At 28.6% G+C, this 19,195-nt stretch overlaps 2 protein-coding genes across 4 annotated transcripts; one reads left to right on the forward strand and one right to left on the reverse strand.

Annotated features, from left to right (window-relative positions):
* Window positions 1–206: 206 nt before the first annotated feature.
* On the forward strand, window positions 207–6,674 carry LOC101205435 (protein DETOXIFICATION 8). 3 transcript variants are annotated; one of them, XM_031884987.1, is made up of 8 exons: window positions 297–489; window positions 2,524–2,759; window positions 4,333–4,877; window positions 4,958–5,044; window positions 5,163–5,219; window positions 5,459–5,697; window positions 5,819–6,024; window positions 6,355–6,674. In XM_031884987.1, exons 2-8 carry the CDS (start codon window positions 2,559–2,561, stop codon window positions 6,397–6,399), a joined length of 1,380 nt encoding a protein of 459 aa, XP_031740847.1. In that variant the 5' UTR covers window positions 297–489; window positions 2,524–2,558; the 3' UTR covers window positions 6,400–6,674. The 3 variants fall into 3 exon arrangements, with proteins under 3 accessions (XP_004141549.1, XP_031740847.1, XP_031740846.1); XM_004141501.3 differs by lacking the exon at window positions 2,524–2,759 and having other exon boundaries at window positions 207–489; XM_031884986.1 differs by lacking the exon at window positions 297–489 and having other exon boundaries at window positions 2,276–2,759.
* A 1,630-nt stretch (window positions 6,675–8,304) lies between these two features.
* LOC101207243 (ethylene-responsive transcription factor ERF021) lies at window positions 8,305–10,037 on the reverse strand. The gene has a single exon (XM_004141587.3). It carries the CDS (start codon window positions 9,606–9,608, stop codon window positions 9,030–9,032), a length of 579 nt encoding a protein of 192 aa, XP_004141635.1. The 5' UTR covers window positions 9,609–10,037; the 3' UTR covers window positions 8,305–9,029.
* Between the last annotated feature and the right edge of the window lie 9,158 nt (window positions 10,038–19,195).

Raw genomic sequence — 19,195 nt, forward strand, 5'->3', positions numbered from 1 at the left:
AAAATTAAATCCTTAGTAGTGCAAATGTCAATGTTCCTAACAACCATTATCTAACTTACTTCGATTGTATACCATGAGGTTTAGTGGAAATTGAAATAGGATTCATTAAAGTTGTGGACCCTAAGTTCAATGCTTTCATGTGTCAGATTCCATATACTTATAGAGATCATCCTATCTCAATTTTCCATTTTTATGTGTTTTCTATTTTAAGAGATAGGGTGAGAGAAGGCAAAGGAAAGAAAAAAAGGTGGTTAAAGATTCATATGTGTGTGTTTGTTTAGTGAGAAAATGAGAGAAAAATTGTGGGTTTATAGAAAAGAGTTGAAGAAAGTGAGCTTCATAGCAGCTCCATTGGCTGCTAGCACAGTTTTGCAGTATGGAATGCAAATTGTTGGAGTGATGATGGTTGGACATCTTGGAGATGAACTTTTGCTTTCTGGACTTTCCATTGCTTCATCCTTCATCAATGTCACTGGATGTAGTGTTCTTGTAAGTCCTTTTCTTTCTTTTAACACTTTCCTAATCTCATTTCCCACATTTTCATTGATGCAATCATTCTATACGATACATATATTTCAATTGGACCATAACTCTATATGTTTTTATAAGAATTTTTGTCTATGTCGATGAATCCATGTTCACAGAGCTTTTGATCTGCCAGCACATTTGAGCATTAACAAAAATACAACACGTGGTTAAAGTTCAATTTTCATTAGCAACACTTCTTCCAAAATTAAATGTGTGCATCTAGTTAAAGTTAAATTTTTGTATCTTCACCTATCAGCTAAGCTTTTGGGTTGAATTGGTGATTTAAAATGGTTTCAAAACAAGTTACTTCGTAACGTTCTTATTTCATCCCCGTTCAACATTTATGTCCACTTGTTGAGTCTTTTTGATAAAGCTCACATAGAAATGTATGTGGATCACTAATAGTGTGTTGGCTTCGTCAACGAAATAGATAGAGAATAATTTCGATTTTCAACACCCATCCTTCATCAATCTCAACAATTATGTGTCACGTCGAAGGAATATTCTCTTGCAACATTGCTCCCTCGACGTTACTTAGATTGCGTCCTTAGAGGCAACAATTATATATGTTGGTCATTTTTCATTCTAATGATCAATTGAGCTTGGTGTTTGTTCCATTTGACGTCTAAATTTCCCATTCGTAAGTTACTATGTATTTCCAGTAATTAATTATTACATATATCATTGAGATTTGATCCTTTAATTAATGATCTCTCTAAAAGAAATAATAATAGTAATAACAATTCTTTGTAAAAGTTATAAAGTGACGTTGATGTTCATCACTTATTACATGTGATTAGTTTCTCATGAAATTTAGATATAATAACGTTGGCAACTTAACTTTATATATGTATCGAAATACGTTACAACCTTTGTTCTTTTGGAAACATTATTAAGTTCTATTAATCATATCTTGATTTGTTTAGGAATTAAGTTCGTTTTAGTTTTTCTCTCCTAATTATCTTTGATCTTTTAAAGAATTTTGAGAACAAAAAGTATTTTTCTTTTTTGGGGGAAGAAAAGTTTTCTTTGTGGACAAAGTAAACACCTTTATCAATCAAAGATGAGACCACATCACTTTTTATTAAAGGGACAAAAATGTAAAATCCTTATACAATAATATAAAGAAAATATTGCATTGAAGAAAATTATTGTTATTTTTCTATTGGTTTTTTTCATATTTACTTCAATTATTATATTATATAAGTTGTGTTAAAACAAATCTATTATTATTTTCTTCACGTGTAGCACAAACTAAAATATTTATAAATTTATTTTTAATTGCAATCTCACATTACATATATAGAATAATTGGAAAAGGTAAAAGAGTTTCGAGTTAAATAGAATTTTAGATTTTATTCTTAATCACTATAATTGTTTTATTTTTTATTTTTTATACCTTTTAACATATCTATTTTATTGATAATTGATCATATCACTATTAAGACTCTATTAGTGATAAATCATATCACTTGTAGACGTGTATTAGATTTTTCTATATTTGTTATTTAGAAATGAATTGTTGTATGTAAACATCTTAAAGGGATTCAGACAAAAATAGCTGATGATAATAATAATAATAATAGAATTTATGTTACTACATTTTTTTAAATTGTAAATGTAGTAAATTATTTTTTTGATAGCTTTCTGATAGTTTTATGTTTTTCGTCTGATATCACTAATTTTATCACATTCGCAATATGAAAAAATAATAGGTGTCACGAGCTCGTTTTTTCATTTTTATTTTTTAAAAGGGATTCTAAGGAATGACTTTTGTTTTTATTTTAATGAAATGAAATCTGTCTTTAGCTAATTGAAAGCATAGTTTAGATTCGGAAGCAATGTGGGATTGGATGCGATGGGAAAAGACAATTAACTTAAAAGAGAGTGTTGGTGTGGGTCCAAACTTCAATTAGTCCCATTAAATGCATCAAATGAATGTAGTTTTGGAATTTGTATCATAAACTATTGATCTCCTTTCTTTGGGGGAATCAGTTTGGGAATTGGAAGGAAAATTTTGGAAGAAGAGAATGAGAGAAAAATGGAGAAATTACACAAAGGAAGTGAAGAAGGTGAGCCTTTTAGGAGTTCCCATAATCACAGCCCTTCTTCTTCAGTACCTTCTGCAGGTCGTCACTGTCATCGTCATCGGTCATCTCAGCGACGAGCTTTTGCTTTCCGGTGTCTCCATTGCCGTTTCCTTTGTTCGAGTTACTGGATTTAGCCTCCTCGTAATTAATCTCATCCTCCCTTTTCTTCTATCTTTTACGATATAGAACTTGTCTTCCTGCGCAGCAGCCTATGGCTGTCTTTTATGATATTGATATCTATTCTTATTTCCATCCACTGCTTCTCACTATTTCATTGTTATTATCTTAATGAATGGAAAAAGGAATTTGACAGATTAAGGTAGACTATGATTTCCTTTTTTTAGCTTTTTGTTTTCAAAATTTATGTTTGTTATCTAATTTCTCAATTGTAGTTTTCACCTTATCTTAAATAAGAAATAACTTTTTGAAACTATTTCTTTTCTTTTCTCTTTTGATTTTGGTTTAAGATAAAAATTTGTTGAAAATAATAGTGATAAAGTTGTATAGATAAGTTTAACTTTAACAAACCAATAACACATTAGAGAAAAAGAAACAAAATTGTTATGATAAAACGTGTTTTTATCTTTTTCTCTTTTTTAATTTTTTGTACACTTTTTAAGTATATACCATTGAAGGTAGGAAAAAGTTACCACAAATCTTACTTTTAATTAACACACATTCATGAATGAGTTATATTCAATTTTTCTATAACTTTCTAGTTAGTCTCATGTGTATATATATATATATTTCTCTCTCTTTTCCATTATTATATTAAATAAAAAATTGCATTGGACGACAAAAAAATTTAGAAAAAAATAGTTCATAACACCTCTGTTTTTTGCATATCGTAAATTTGACAAATATGACTAGTAATTGATACTATTAGACTGTAATCAAATAGTAATCGGATCATAATCTGCTTTTAAATTTGTTATTTTTACGATTATAAAATATAGGTAACATGGGCTCGGTTAATTTATTTTTTTTTTGTCTGCTAACTTCCCATATTAATTAGTTCCTTTCATCCTTTACTATTTATTTCCTTTTTAAGTGTTTTTTCTTTCTCTCATTTATTCTCTTTCCTTTTCCTCTCTCTTTTCTCTAATATTCCTTGAGCTACTTATTATGCTTGTAAAATGTTTATTATATCTCCTTATATTTTCAAAATTGTAAATTTCTTTTTATTAAATAAATTAACAAATGTCAAATATTTCATGTTTACAATTGATTAAAAAAAGTTGTTTTTTCTTTAATTTTATTTGTGTATATCACTAACTCTGTTGAATTAAATAAAAATATTGACAGCAACCTAAATGTTTGATTACTCCTTTCACGTACAAAAAATACATATGAAATAGTTGTAAATATAAAAATTAAATCCATAATATTAATATAGGTAATAACAATATTTGTAAAAAAAAAATATCACTAAACTTTGTATATTTATAATTTTTTTAAAATGGTGTTACACATGTAATTATTATTTCTAAAATTGTTTCATATAATAATTACAATGGTATATGATATTTTAGAACTAATGACTAATGATTATGTGTATTGTAAGATTTTAATATAATTACTATAATAAAACTCTTTCTAGTGATATAGTTTATCACCTGCTGATTCCAAAAGACAATTACAATAAAAAAAAGAAAAATTGCATTATGGGATATATCTTCTAATATTTTGTATATGATTGTTGTTATTGTTGCAGCTAGGAATGGCTGGAGCTTTAGAAACTCTATGTGGACAAGCATATGGAGCAGAACAATATCATAAGCTTGGAATTTATACTTATAGTTGCATCATTTCTCTCCTTTTAGTTTGTTTGCCAATCTCTATATTATGGTTTTTCACAGATAAATTACTGATTTTGACTGGCCAAGACCCTTCAATTTCTTCTGTGGCAAGAAGTTACTCAATTTTTCTCATTCCAAACCTCTTTGCCTATGCAATTCTTCAATCTCTTATGCGCTATCTCCTCACTCAAAGCTTGATCCTTCCTTTGCTCTTTTTCTCATTTGTTACACTCTCTTTGCATATCCCCATTTGTTGGCTTCTTGTTGTTCATTTCAACTTCAAAGTTATCGGAGCTGCTTTGGCTCTTGGCATATCTTATTGGCTCAATGCTCTTTTTCTCTGTCTTTATATCTTCTTCTCTCCTTCTTGTAACAAGACTCGAGCTCCATTCTCAAGTGAGGCTATCTCGAGTATCCCTAAGTTCATTCGACTTGCCCTTCCTTCTGCCTTGATGGTTTGGTAAGTGATAGATATTTGATCATCTGGGTTTGATTTGGTTCGATTTGATTTGATATGTGTTCTCTTTCTTTTTTTCATAGCCTTGAGTGGTGGTCTTATGAAGTTATTCTTTTGCTTTCTGGGCTTTTACCAAATCCTAAGGTGGAGGCTTCCGTGCTTTCCATATGGTATTATTTAATTTCTTTATGCCTTTTAGTTTTGATGTTGAGAAGATTTGAAAAGATCTAAAGACTAAAGTGTTTTAACTCTCTTTTTCTTTATTTTTTGTGGATGGTATTTGGGCAGTTTCTCAATCACTTATTTGCATTATTTCATACCATATGGGTTGGGGGCCACAGTAAGGTGAGTTCTATATTTTTCCCTTTTTTTTTTTTGGTTTTGTCATTTTCTAGCATATTTCTATACCCTACTATATACACATGAAAATATCTAAGCTTAGCAGAAAAAAAGAAAAGAACAATGGAAAATCATGTAACACATCATAAAATTGAAGAGTTTCTCACTGAAGTGTATCTCAATTCAATTTCTCTGTGATTTATACAGTATAATACATGTAAATATATATATGTGTGTGTGTATAGCACAAGAGTATCAAATGAACTAGGAGCTGGAAATCCAGAGGGAGCTAAAGTAGCTGTGAAGGTAGTGGGTGTTCTTGGAATCATTGAATCAATTGTAGTGAGTTTAACTCTGTTTGGATGTCATAAGTTCTTGGGATATGCATTCACAAGTGACACTGAAATTGCCAATAACATTGCTTCCATGTGGCCTTTGATTTGCCTCTCCATTCTCATTGATAGTTTCCTCGGTGTCCTTTCAGGTATGCCATAATATAATAATATCTTTATGAATGTGTTTAAAATCATTCTAATAAATTACACCTTTCATCCTCCTGTCAAACAAAACAATCGTGTTTCGTCATCGTTTATTTATTTAATTAGGTGTTGCAAGAGGAAGTGGATGGCAAAATTTAGGTGCATATGTGAATTTGGGATCATATTATATAGTTGGGATTCCATTGGCAGCAGTGTTGGCTTTTGTTGTACATTTGAGAGTCAAAGGGCTTTGGATTGGTTTGGTTTCAGGAGCTACTCTTCAAACCTTCCTTTTTGCTCTCATTACCACTTTCACTAATTGGCATCAACAGGTCTCTCTCTCCCTCTTTCTCCCTCCCTTTTTAAAAAATGATTGAAAGTTTGAGGACCAAAATGAACAAAATTAGCTAATTAAAAGTATATAAAATGGACATTTTGAAAATATATGAATCAAAATTGAAAGTTTAAAAAAGTTTAAGCTATTGAAATTAGAGAATGAATGTAGACTTACTCGTCACATATAAAAATAATTTATTTGAACCAATTAATTAATAATAGTTATTATTGTTGTGTTATCTTCTCATCTACGTTATCAAATTAAACATAAAGTTGTAGTCATGATTGTGGTTTTAATGCTTTCCATAAATGTATGGACCATGCAGGCCTTAAAAGCAAGGGAAAGGGTTCTTGAAGGAGGAAATACCTAAAATCTCTCCCCAATATGATCACACACAACCACTTTGATTCAATTGTAATTAAATTCACCCTTATGTGGTTTAAATTAAAGGTTAATTAGTATCCATCAGTCAACACTTGATTAGCCTAATTATGAAATAGAAATAATCATCAACTTACATTCAAATTTCATGGACATACATTCACAAATCCTCATTAATTGTTTGTGTATTTCAAATATCAAAACTATGAACACGATTGAAACAAGATATGTAGAACAAATTGAAAAGGAAAGACTCCTTACTTAGAGAGAATTCTTCTATTATCTAAAGTAGTTCAACGTAAAATATAGGCATTTAACATATTTCAATCTCATCTAAATATATCAAAGTCTTCTCCACAGTGTTTGTGTTTGTTTGGATTCAAATTTTATATGTAAGTATATATATTGTATTTAGTATATATTATCCAATATATTCATTACCAATTTAAAACATTTCACAAGATAACTTAACTTCCTCATGCATCCACCTTGGAGGTCAATCTTTAAATGTCAAACATAAAGTTGTAGATATATATATATATATATATATGTGTGTTTGGCAGTCCCCATTTATGTGTATTAGGGGTATAGGTAGATAGAGATATATAGATATTTATGGATGAAAAAGGGACATTATGTACATATTGGGTATGAAATGATTGATTTGGTATGGGGATTGGAAGTGTTTATGACCACCACTTGTTATGATGCATTTATATTACTATTGGGTATGGAGTTAATATGGAGTATGGAACCCAACTCAAAGCCATTACTTTGCTTATCCGTGTATACTCCATTTCTTTTTCTTAAACAAAAATCATTTATATGATCAAACAATAATATAAGTGGAAATAATTATTATAAAATATCATCTTCACTTCAAAACAAATATTTTTTTATATATATTTTTTCAAGGAGTTTCAACCAAAATAGTAAAAAAGTTTATAATAACAGAGCTTATGTATAAATTGTAAAAATAACAAATTTAAAAATCGATAACTCTATTATTATTATATGATTATCATCTGATAACTCAAGGTTCGCGATATTAAAAAAAATATGTGTATTTTTTTGTAATTTGATACAATTTTTTTTTTTTAATCTTGAAAAAAATCAACTACCATCCAGTAGATTTTATTAAAAATAAAATAAAAAAGTAGTTTTTAATTCTTTTATTTAGACAAAAAAAATCTAAAATTGTAACTATAATTATATGTTTTTTGTTTTTTAAAAATTGAAAACCATAAACAAATTTTCAAAAATCAAAACGTTGTGAAAGGGGTTTAAAATATAGGTTTTAAAAATCTAGATACAAAACTACAATTTAAAAATATTAGAGACAAAACAAAATGTATATTAAATATTAAAAATTATGTTGTTTTCAAACATAGTAAAATTAACCAAAATATTTACCTATATAACAAAACGTTATTATTTATTATTAATAATCTATTATTGTCTATCATTGTCTACTATTATTAATAGATAGTAAAATTTATTATTTAAAATAATGTCTAAAAAAGAGTATGGCATGTTTTTAATTCTGGATTAATTACATGAGATTAAAATTAAATATTTTGTCTATTATAATTCTCATCTATTTTTTTAGTTTGATAATGGAAGTTGAAGAAATCCAACCTCTTTGATTTATTTGAAAAGGATAGACTTTAACGTGCAATTATGACATATATATCTTTTACTTCTTTTAAAACATTGTAATTAGATTTGAACTCTTTGTTCCATATATTATCTAATATACTCTCAAAAAGAAAAAGAGAAATTTGTGATCCATTTTATAATGATTTGATTTGATTTAATTGTTATATATATATATAGAGAGAGAGAGAGAGAGAGATCTTAAAGAAAAAACTATTGAATAAGAGAGAGAAAGAAGTAAGGGCAGAATGAATAATATTGTAAATGGTAATAATGAAACTTCATTTAACAATATATTATATTATACAAAAGTGATTGGACAAAAAAAGCACACACTCCACACTCTATTTTTCTCCCACATACATAGCCTTATTAGGGTAACCAATATTCTAATTAAAAGTGTGGTTGATATGGACCCCATGAAATGCCACAATAATCTAATTTAAATCTCAAAATCCATAAAGAAAAAATACCCAAATTCCATGATATCCAAATTTAGGTTCACCAAAACCCTTCTTTTTCCTTTTCCATGAATTGACACAATTTGGCTCTCACCTCAAAAACACACTCAATCACTCCCTTTTGGTTTTGTATTTCAAACTGCAAAATTACTATCAACTTTACTATAGTTTTCTAATTCTATAATCAAATTGATGGTTATATTGTAAATTTTGTATTGGAAAAAAAAAAAAAAGGAAAGAGTAAAAAGAAAAGTATACCCTTTTCCTTTATTTGACTCCAAATCAATTATTTCCTAATAATTAATTTTCTTAACTAATCTATCTATCTTTGAGTAAATCCACCTTGCTTAATCCTAATTAATTAATCATGGTCAAAGTATAACTTAGTTAATTAAACACACAACCCAAATTCAAATTATCTTTTTCTTTTCTTTTGTAAAAATGATGTGTCATTGTTCTATTTTTAAATTTTTTTAAAAAATAATGTTACCACCCAATGACTCTAAGGATCCCAAAGTGAATCATTATGCATATTCTCCCACATCTGATCATAATCCTGCATGTCATGATCAACAAACACATTACCATTTGAAAACTCTTGATCCATAAGCAAACTCTCCGACGACATTTGCATCCACATCTTAGGCGAATCCAAGGTCGACTCATTAATCGCCTGAATTTGGCTCGGCGACAATCGGACAGTGACTGGCGCAAGCCCCAAGGTGGAAGTTTCGTCACCCAGCTGATCATCAGACGATGCAACAACAGGCGTTGTTCGAACCCGTAAAGCTGCCTCATGGGCAGCCAGACGAATGTCATCAGGAGTGGAGCTAAGAGGGAAAGGGAGAGAGTTGACAAGATGTGGGAAGTTGAGGCGAGCATCACGACCACGAAAGTGATAAGCAGCTACATCATAGGCCGTCGCCGCCATCTCCGGGGTCTCAAAGCTCCCCAACCATATCCTCGTCTTCTTTCCTGGTTCACGAATCTCCGACACCCATTTCCCCCATTTCCTCTTCCGAACACCACGGTAGCTCGACGTGGCTGCGCCATGACTCCTCATTGAGCTGGGCTCTCCCATGCACGCAAACAATAACACACAACAATAAATGCAATGAATTAAAATGTATGTAGTAATAAATTTGTCCCTTTTGTAATTCTCTGTTTGTGTAAATTTTGATTATTGGGGAAGTAAGTGAAGGAGTTAAAGAGTATATATAGAGAGAAAAAAAAAAAAGATAAATGGATGTGTTAATGAGTTCCAAATGAAACGTGGACACTTCTCATGGCAAGGAGTGAGCTTCCAAGTAGTTGCTTAAGCTTTTGTTTTTTGAATTATATATTTTAAAAAGGTGAAAAGAATAATAAATAAAAAAGAAATGGGGATTGAAAGTGATGGAGAAAAATGAATCTCCATCAGAAGAGGAAGAAGAAGAAGAAGAAGAAGAAGAGGAAAATTGCAGAAGGCAAGGGAACTGTAGAGGGACGCGGTTTTGCAATCAGGTGGCTGAAGTCTTGGAAATTTGTGAATGGAGCCCACAAGCTTTTGGATATTACAATACAAGAAAAAAAAATATCTCTATCTGATTTACAATTAATATATGATCAATTTAATTTAATATATTCATCTTATGAAAGCAAAGTAATATAATCCACACGCCATGGAATCAGTGGTTGTGATTATAATATGAGTCACAAACTGATGTCATCTTACTGAAGTTATTATATACATTAATTACACAAATGTTTATATATCTACACTCTAGATAAAAGCTAGGACATTCTAATCTCCTTTTTGTATAATTTTAAAATACATTTGATTTGTAGTAAATTCTAGCTATATATATATATATTATATAGTTGGTCTTTTTTATTGATTTGATTGGTTGATTATGTGTGTATTTGATAATAATGATTATTATTAAAGTAGTCTATGTTATCTTAGGGATATTGAATATAGTTTAAGTTGTTTGTTAGACATCACGTCTTCTTTTATATAGATGATATGTTTCAATATTTTTAGCTAATGTTTTCTTTTAGGATTTGTTACGTTTTAAGAATTTGCTTAATTTATCATTTTATAATTGGCAAAATAATAAATTATATGTACAAACCCAAAATCATTAATAGATCATTTACATTTTTCAACTCTGTCATTTAAGTAAGAGAAGTAGTTTGTCGTCAACTTTAATTATCATACAATTTGGCTAAATCAAATGAAATTTAAAGGAGAAATCTCATGGTTATGATTATGAACTCTTCAATTTTGCATACCAACTGATTAATTTTAACATTCTTCGAAATTTAGATCTCTGACATTCCTCCTGTATCCTGGTGGCAACATACTCATGCGCATATATTCTAGAAAAGTTTCGATCACCAAACTAGAATTGTTCCAAATTAAGTACAGCTTAACCTTGGAGTTCCTATGATCGAATGACCGAAAAGGAATTGTTGGTATAAGTAATAACTTTTAATTCTTTTGAATATTTCTTAACTTACTTTTTATGTTCTTAGAATCTCTCTGATCATTTGGATGTGATACTGATTCATTCATGGCTCTTTTCTAAGTTCAGAGCGTTACACTAACCGTGAAGCTGAATTAAAAAGTGTTCACATAAATACTAAAAGTGAAAGGATCTTCAAATTAAACAATAAAAACTAAAGTGATGAAATATTCGAGAAACATTAAGAAATAACATATAATGAATATTTAGTTCAAATACTAATTTAGATGTTCATTTTAGTCTCTAAGTTTAATAACTTTAGTTCGTTTTACCTCTTATACTTTCGAAATGTTCATTTGTCATGTTTCTATATTTTCATAAGGTGACATTTTATGTTCTTTTAGTTTCATTTTTACTTATCTTTTAGAGATCGAAATGATCATTTTTAAAATAAGCACAAGAATAATCAAGGTAAATATTTATACAGAATCAAAACACGAGAATTAAACGTCAATCATATTTGATAAAACAATAGTTGAAACTATATTTTTTTAATAAGTTAAAAAGGGAAATGGGCAAAAGAGTATTTTACCTAAAACTTAAAAAACAAAAGGTTAATGTAATGGAAAGGAAAGCACAATCTAATATTGTGGTTGGTAACACTTTTAGAAAAAGCATATTGGATGTAGCCGCCCTTAGCACCCCATTGGCTTAATTCATATATAGAATTTAATGAGAAAGCTAAATATTTAATCATGTGAGACCAAATGTGAAAATCGGAAATATAAAACAAATTAGAGATTTATAAATATATATTTTATATATTTATCTCTGTTGACTCATGGAATGAAATAAACATATATGGATAAGCCTCATGGGTTATAAAATTAATTGGGTAGATGTCCTACTACTACTGTGTAAATTTAACAAAGAATTATGGTTGAGATAGGTGCTAAAATTGTTTGTCGTGTTAATCTATGAAATATACAAATACGTCAAGGTGAGAAAGAAAATCGATATTTCTATCAATACATCATGTCACGTATGTGTATCTGTATAGTGTTTCAACCTCCATCACTGGATTTTTTATGTCCTTTAAATTGATATATAAATCATTTCGACAATTGTCTATGTGAAAAGTTTATAGGTCAAATTACTATCGATTCATAATAACTTAAGTTGATAGGATTATGATAAACTTAAGTCTACATACAATTATACGACAACCATAAGAAATGACAAAACATATATTCGTACGCGTCTCTTTTAAACAACATTCAATTAAATATTGTTCTTTCTAATACATCAACTTTCAATTTCTTTCTTTAAAATGTTGAATAGGTTAAAGGACTTATTGATGTATAAAATCTAAATTATAAGAACTTATTGAACATAAAATAGAAAGTTTTAAGAATCAAGTGGACTCTTTTTAAAGTTTATATTTGATATTTCTCACGATTCACAAAGTTTATCAAAATATTATCAATCAAACTTTTGAATGGACACATTTAGTAAATTAATTTAGATTCATTATAATTATCATGCATGTATTTATATAAATGTTAGATTTATCAAAATATCAAAATAAACTAGTGCACAATTACATGATAAATAAAAGGGTAGAAGCTAGAAAAGTAAGTATGGAATAATTTGGACCTTATTTATATGTTTGGAGAAACACTAGAATCTCACCTAAAACCCTACCAATAAAGCATATGATAATGATCATATCTTTTGAATAGTAATCTATAAAGTTTTTATTAATAAAGATTTAAATTAATTAAGATAAGACAAAGAGGGAAAAATGAAAAAGGGTTTTATATGACCCACATGCAACCGACTATATACACATGTGTGTGTGTGTTAGGGAAGGGAAGGTACCTTTTTAATTTCTATATATGGGAGAGAAATTTTTTGGGCATTTTCAAAATTAAAAGCTTCAACTCACCATTAAGAGAGACAAAATTTCGAGGGGACATAGAAAATTAGAAACCATTTGACCCTACAAATATTTTCATTATTATTCCTTTTTTTTATTTCAAAAGGAAAGTGTTCACCAAAAGAATTGGTCAAACTAAAAGTGAACTTCTCAAACTCAACCTTCTCTCTATCCAATTCCACAATACCTTTTTTGTTTATTTAATTACCTCATCTTACATATATATATAACTTTTTACTCTTTATATTTACCTGTATATAAGTTTAAGAAAGATATATAGTTATCCCGTTTACATTTCAAAACATATTTGATGTAATTTCGAGCCTAGATAGGAAAATGAATCAAACCGAAGTTAAGTCATGAAGAATTGGGAGTTGGAGCTTTGAGTCAACACCCACCTCTCAGCTCATTCTTGCTTTCAAGACTAATACGACGTCCTTAGTTTCGAAGAAGTTCAATGTAACATAAGAGACATGCTGACAATAAAATTATAGATTATCTTAGACTAAGGGATAATCAAATTTTTGAAGAAGACAAGAGATGATCTAGGCGATTATCTACTCTCAATCTCTCTGGCTTTGAGTCTTTTTTTAAAAAAATACTAGAGAGTAGAATACACAAAGAAAAAAAAGGATAATTAAGAGAGAGGATGTGTGGTTGGTAAGGTGCATTAAGTGGGTTGAAAAGTTTATGGAACTAATTAATAACTCTTCTTGGAGTTAGTGGATAAAGCACACAAGAGAAGAGAATGAGCCTTTCATAAACTTTCATATGGCAAAGTTTAAGTTTTTTCTCTTCTGGATTCCAACTCCTAATACTATCATTAATCACTTTTTATTTAGTACCCAAAGCTTAATCTGCTTCATTAATGTTTTAAAAGGTCAAACAAACAGCTGTTTTATGCTAAGCTCCAACGACATACATATATATATATATATATACATATCTTCAAGCCACCACTATCTATATGCTTTTACATATATTTTATGATAATTATTATTTCCTTGTCTTTCTTAATGCTTCCATTGTAATCATATGGATTTGAATGTTGTTTTGGCATGAGCCTACATTCATATTTTAAAACTATCTATAGGTTGTATTTTAAAAATAATAATAATAATAATAAATGATGATGTATAGTTATATATGCAATGGATATATACAATAGAGCCTAATTTGATCAATCATATAATATATGTGTTAGGTGGAAATATGAAATTAATTTGAGATTACATTTCACTTAATAAGCCTCATTTCATAATACTTTCATTCTCTCCTATTTGCTACTAATTAATTTTTATTTAGTTCTTCAACTTTGCACAAAATGATATTTTAATTTAGCCAACCTCTTGTTGTTAATTTCTTGTAAACTATATATTTAGTATAAATCTAACCCATATGTACAAATGCTTTTATATACATTTACTAAAAGAGTAGATGTTTCCAATTTGAGTATTACTCTATAAAAATGTTTTGAGGTAAATGAGATACATTCTAAAAATTGATTTGAAGTTTGAAGTTTAATACTTCCCTACAAAATAGATTAATGTTTGAGATAATTATGTTATAGGTTAAATGATAATTATGTTTAGTTTGTATTTGATCACAAAACCTTAAAAAGTATATGATACTTTCCTAACCTTTAAGTTTATGAATTCTTAAGTTTGTGTGAATTTCGTGTATAGTTTTCTATATATTTAGTCTCTACAAATTCAATAAAACTAGAATATATGTTCTTTAATCTCTCTCAATATTATATTATACCAAGTAGGTGTTTGTAATCTTAATTTTGTATGTATAATAGGTTTTTGTAGGTTTAGGGTTTGGGACACTGAGTTGGTTATTATAGTCAGTGGTTAATTATTATTATGTAGTCGGTGGGTTATAGCAATTAGTATTTAATATATTTCTTTAGTTAAAATTATAAATAGTTTGCATTTTGAGTATAGTAAACCTTTTTTATTTGAATAGAAAATAGTAATTAATATAACCCTAAACCCTATACATCGAGTGAGCTATAATAATACACCCAACCACCAAACAGTTTTTTTAAAATTCCATAGACCCACTAGACCATTACTTAAAATTTTAGAATCATATAATATAGACAAAAAAAAAAATCAAAGGTAATTGTAATTGATGGCGATTTTAGGAATAATAATTAAGGATATACCCACATTTTAAAAAAATGCAAATATAGCCGAACTATCGCTGATAGACTTGTATTGCTGATAGACTTGTGATAGACCAATATTGCAACATGATCTATCGATAATAGACTTCTATCATTGATAGAGTTTGACATTTTTTACTATATTTACAAAAAATTTAAAATATTACTATATACTTAATTATTTTTAATCTAATTGCTAAATTTGCAACTGTCCCAAAAATTAACTATTATATCTAATATATATCGATTAATCTTTAAATCTTTCGAACACTTATTAAACACATCGATCAAAGATGCAAAATTAAAAGTTAAATAACTTATAAAATATTTCTAAAGTTGAAAGATAATGTTTGTAACACAAATTGAAGGTATAGAAAATATATGAACTTACAATAATTTGAAGTAGAGTAAAGTATAGTGTTTAAACTTTTAAATAAATAAATATAAGTTTAAAAGGTAAAGATATAAATATATATATATATATATATATAATATTTTTGTAATGAAAAGTATTAAAATAGAATTTAAGTCAAGTTATTATATATATGAAAAAAGATGATTTAAAATAAAAGAAGAAAAGGATTCATAGGAAAGCAAAACGAATAGAGAATTAAGAAATGCTTGACTTCGTACAGGCAGGAAGTACCAACTTGTCCTGTTGCTGCTTCATTCATTTTCCCTACACCTTAGACAATGCCATTAATAAGTTTATACACACACATATATATAGATATAGTTTTAAAAATCGAAAACAAATCCATAGTTCATAATTCAATTACAATATGGTGTGATTGGGTATTAGACAAATATCAATATCATGTATATAAAACACAAATATGTATGACCGACTTAAATACAAATACAATAAAATGGTAATTAAGACTATGTAACCTAAACCAATCGTATTTTTAGGTTACGTAATATTATTGTTTTAAAAATTAAATAAACACTACGTAAAGTATATATAATAATATATTTGATTATGTTTTGGTTGCTGATGGGTGATGTGGTTTACAGCTCTCAAAGCTATCATTAACTCTCATACCATGTAATACCCAATTAGAATAATTAAGAACTTGAATAATATCCATTTAATTAAAATAAGGACAAAAGAAAGTCTTAAGAGAAAAAAGATTTTATTAAGTGATTTACATTTATAATGATGTTGAAGTTAGAAGAAATATTAATGATGGCTTATTAATTTTCAAATTTCCACTTACCGACTGCTAATAACGCGCTTCTTTTTTGTTTTTCCTTTCTTCTCAAAAGTATATAATTAAACATATATTCATTTGAGAGGTATATATATATATATCAAAATCTTTTACCTTTTTACTTTAACAACTATATCTTAATTAATCATTTTGGTTTTTTATAAATTCTTGGGATATTGTTTCTTGGTACAACCTTCTCCACCATGAATACATGAAATCAACAATTAGGGAGGAATATGAAAAAAATGTAAAAAGAGGGGAATAGACTTATAGATCGATCTACATATGTTCACGTGACAAAGGGAGAACTACAATATTATAAAATGTAGAATCAATGCACTTTTAGGGTTTAGAAAGTTTATATATAACAATTTTGATGTAAACCCTAAGGTCGACAAATATATATATAAATAAATTTAGGTTTTAGGGGCATTGTCCTCGAACATCAACCAAAGCAATTAAGATTTCTTTATTTTAAATGCAAACCCGAACAGAGCCTTAACCAACTTTAAAAGACTTCAAAGAAAGAGAAAGACACTAGTGTAAATTCAAAATAAGTAAGTATACTAATTATTCTCCATAAAATTAACAATGTAGTATAGATTAATATTTTTTGTAATTAATAACAACTTGTTCATAAATTTAGAAATGAGCATGAAAATATTAAGGTCATATGGGGTAGGAAACTTTGAAGTATCTCGACGACATATAGGCCATAACAAAATTGAATATTCTTTGATTGTGATTGTGATAGTAATTGTGAATGTTTATAATAAGAAAAGATATTTTGTTTGTTTCTTTAATCAACATCAGAGAACTAGTGGGGTTTAGATGTAATCCCATTTGAATTTGAAAGGCCTAATGAGGGGAGTTGAGGTGATGAAGGGAATTATGTGAGGAAGAGAGAGGAAAACAGCTGCAAAGCAACAACACAAACACACACACACACACACAAATATAAGAGTAACTTTTGTCTTACAAAGATATCCTACGTCTGACTTTGTCAAGATAGAGGAATTGACAGACGACATTATTTTACTTTTTGACTTCAAAGTTAAAGCCAATAGAAGATGAACAGATTTCGAGCCATGAAATCCTTAAGATTCTATTGGACCTATGTGTGTGTGTGTGGATGACGGTGGTCAACATGGAATACCCTTTTAATTTGCTTTGAATCTGACAAAGATTGGGACGAAAAGTGATGGAGGAAAGAAGCATTACATTTTTCTTCTTCTTTCTTATTTGTAGTTTAGTTTTCAAAGAATCAAAACAATATGGCCCAAACTCCCAAGTCCTAAAGTCTTATCTTTTTTGCTTTGTGTGCACCCACCCACAAACCATACCCTTGTTTAGTTTGAAATCTCAGGTTATAGAAGTGTTAGCTCGAACGTTTATATAGTCCAAAATTTAAGAAAAATGTTTTTGGAGTGTAGGTTAGAGGATAGATTTTTTTATAGAGCTTCTTAAAATAAAAACACATTTGATAACTAGTTTTTAAAATTACTTTTATATACAAGTCGTGTTTGGTGTGTTGTACACTAAAAGTGTTTTTATTAATATTTTTAAGGTTGGTCGGTGACAACCCAAGGTTAGTTTGCAATGGTTTGCTAGCGAAAGTTGTCGAATATGACAATCGAAGGGTTAGTTTGGAATTTGGCTGGCAAACTTTTCAAACTAAATTAGAAAAAAAGGAAGTGGGTAGGAACTTTGGCTTCCAAAAACATTTGTTTCAAATAAAGGTTGGGACTAAAAGGTCTAATAACCCATTCAATCTAACCTTTTAAAACAAACCCTTTTTTTTTTTTAGGTTTAGACTCATAAAAAAAGTTATTATCTTTCGGAACGTTACGATGTTTGAAAAAAACATTAATAAGCTTTTGATGTATATTTTTTAAAAAGTTAGATTAATGTTTATTGATTTAAAATCAAGATAGAGTAAAATAAAAACTTTTAATTTATTATCTTTCCAAAAATTTTATTTTTGAAAAATGGTAGATCATCCTTCCAAGAAGGATTACTTGCAAAAAAATAATTTGTACCATTTAATACATTATCATAAAAATCAAATTAAACAAATTTTCTAACAATTTAAAGTTATTTACTAATCCCACCTAGTGACTCGAATTTCCAACATAAAGATATGGAATAGAAAAGAGTTGGTAATCCAAATATGATCTCACAAATTTCTTTATATAGGTAAAAAGAGTATAAACTTTTTAGAACATCCAACTACAATAAACAATGAAGATTATAACATTTGGGTAATTGTACACATCCACACTATCAACTTACTTTAGGGGCTTCCTTCAACGTCTTTTATATAAATTAATATTCCCCATGATTTATGATCTTCTTTCAACGTACTTTCTTAAACTGAAATCTTCGTATTTGTTAGTAATTATCACTGTGTTTTTGATTGATTATTTGTTTAATTTGAATATTAATAATACACTAACCATAATCTACCACTAATTGTACCATAGTTAATCGTATTTGAAAGATGTTCTTGTGTTGAGTAAACCCTAAAGTAGTCCCAAACTTAAATTAATTTGGAAAAAAAAATATACTAATTGAGCATTTTAACTTAAGGTTGGCTAAATTAGAAACAGAAACGTTTTGTGAAAATAGATTTTAGTTGTAAGTGGAAAAGGGTAACTTAAACCCAAGAGTGTAGTAATGGCCTTCCAAAACGAGTATCAAAATCTGAATCCTTCTCACAAACCCCTTGGCCGCAACACTCGACACCGACGGCTCCAACAACCGACACCAGTGCACAAGACCCACATAACCCGACTTTTTTCTTCTTCCAACGTTGATCTGTGTGATGTAGACAACTCCAAAATCTAATACATAGTGTTTGCCGGTCCAGCCACAGCGCGATCTATCTACTGTCGA

The sequence above is a fragment of the Cucumis sativus genome, chromosome 5, assembly GCF_000004075.3.
Source record: "Cucumis sativus cultivar 9930 chromosome 5, Cucumber_9930_V3, whole genome shotgun sequence".
In the NCBI taxonomy this organism is placed as follows: domain Eukaryota; kingdom Viridiplantae; phylum Streptophyta; class Magnoliopsida; order Cucurbitales; family Cucurbitaceae; genus Cucumis; species Cucumis sativus.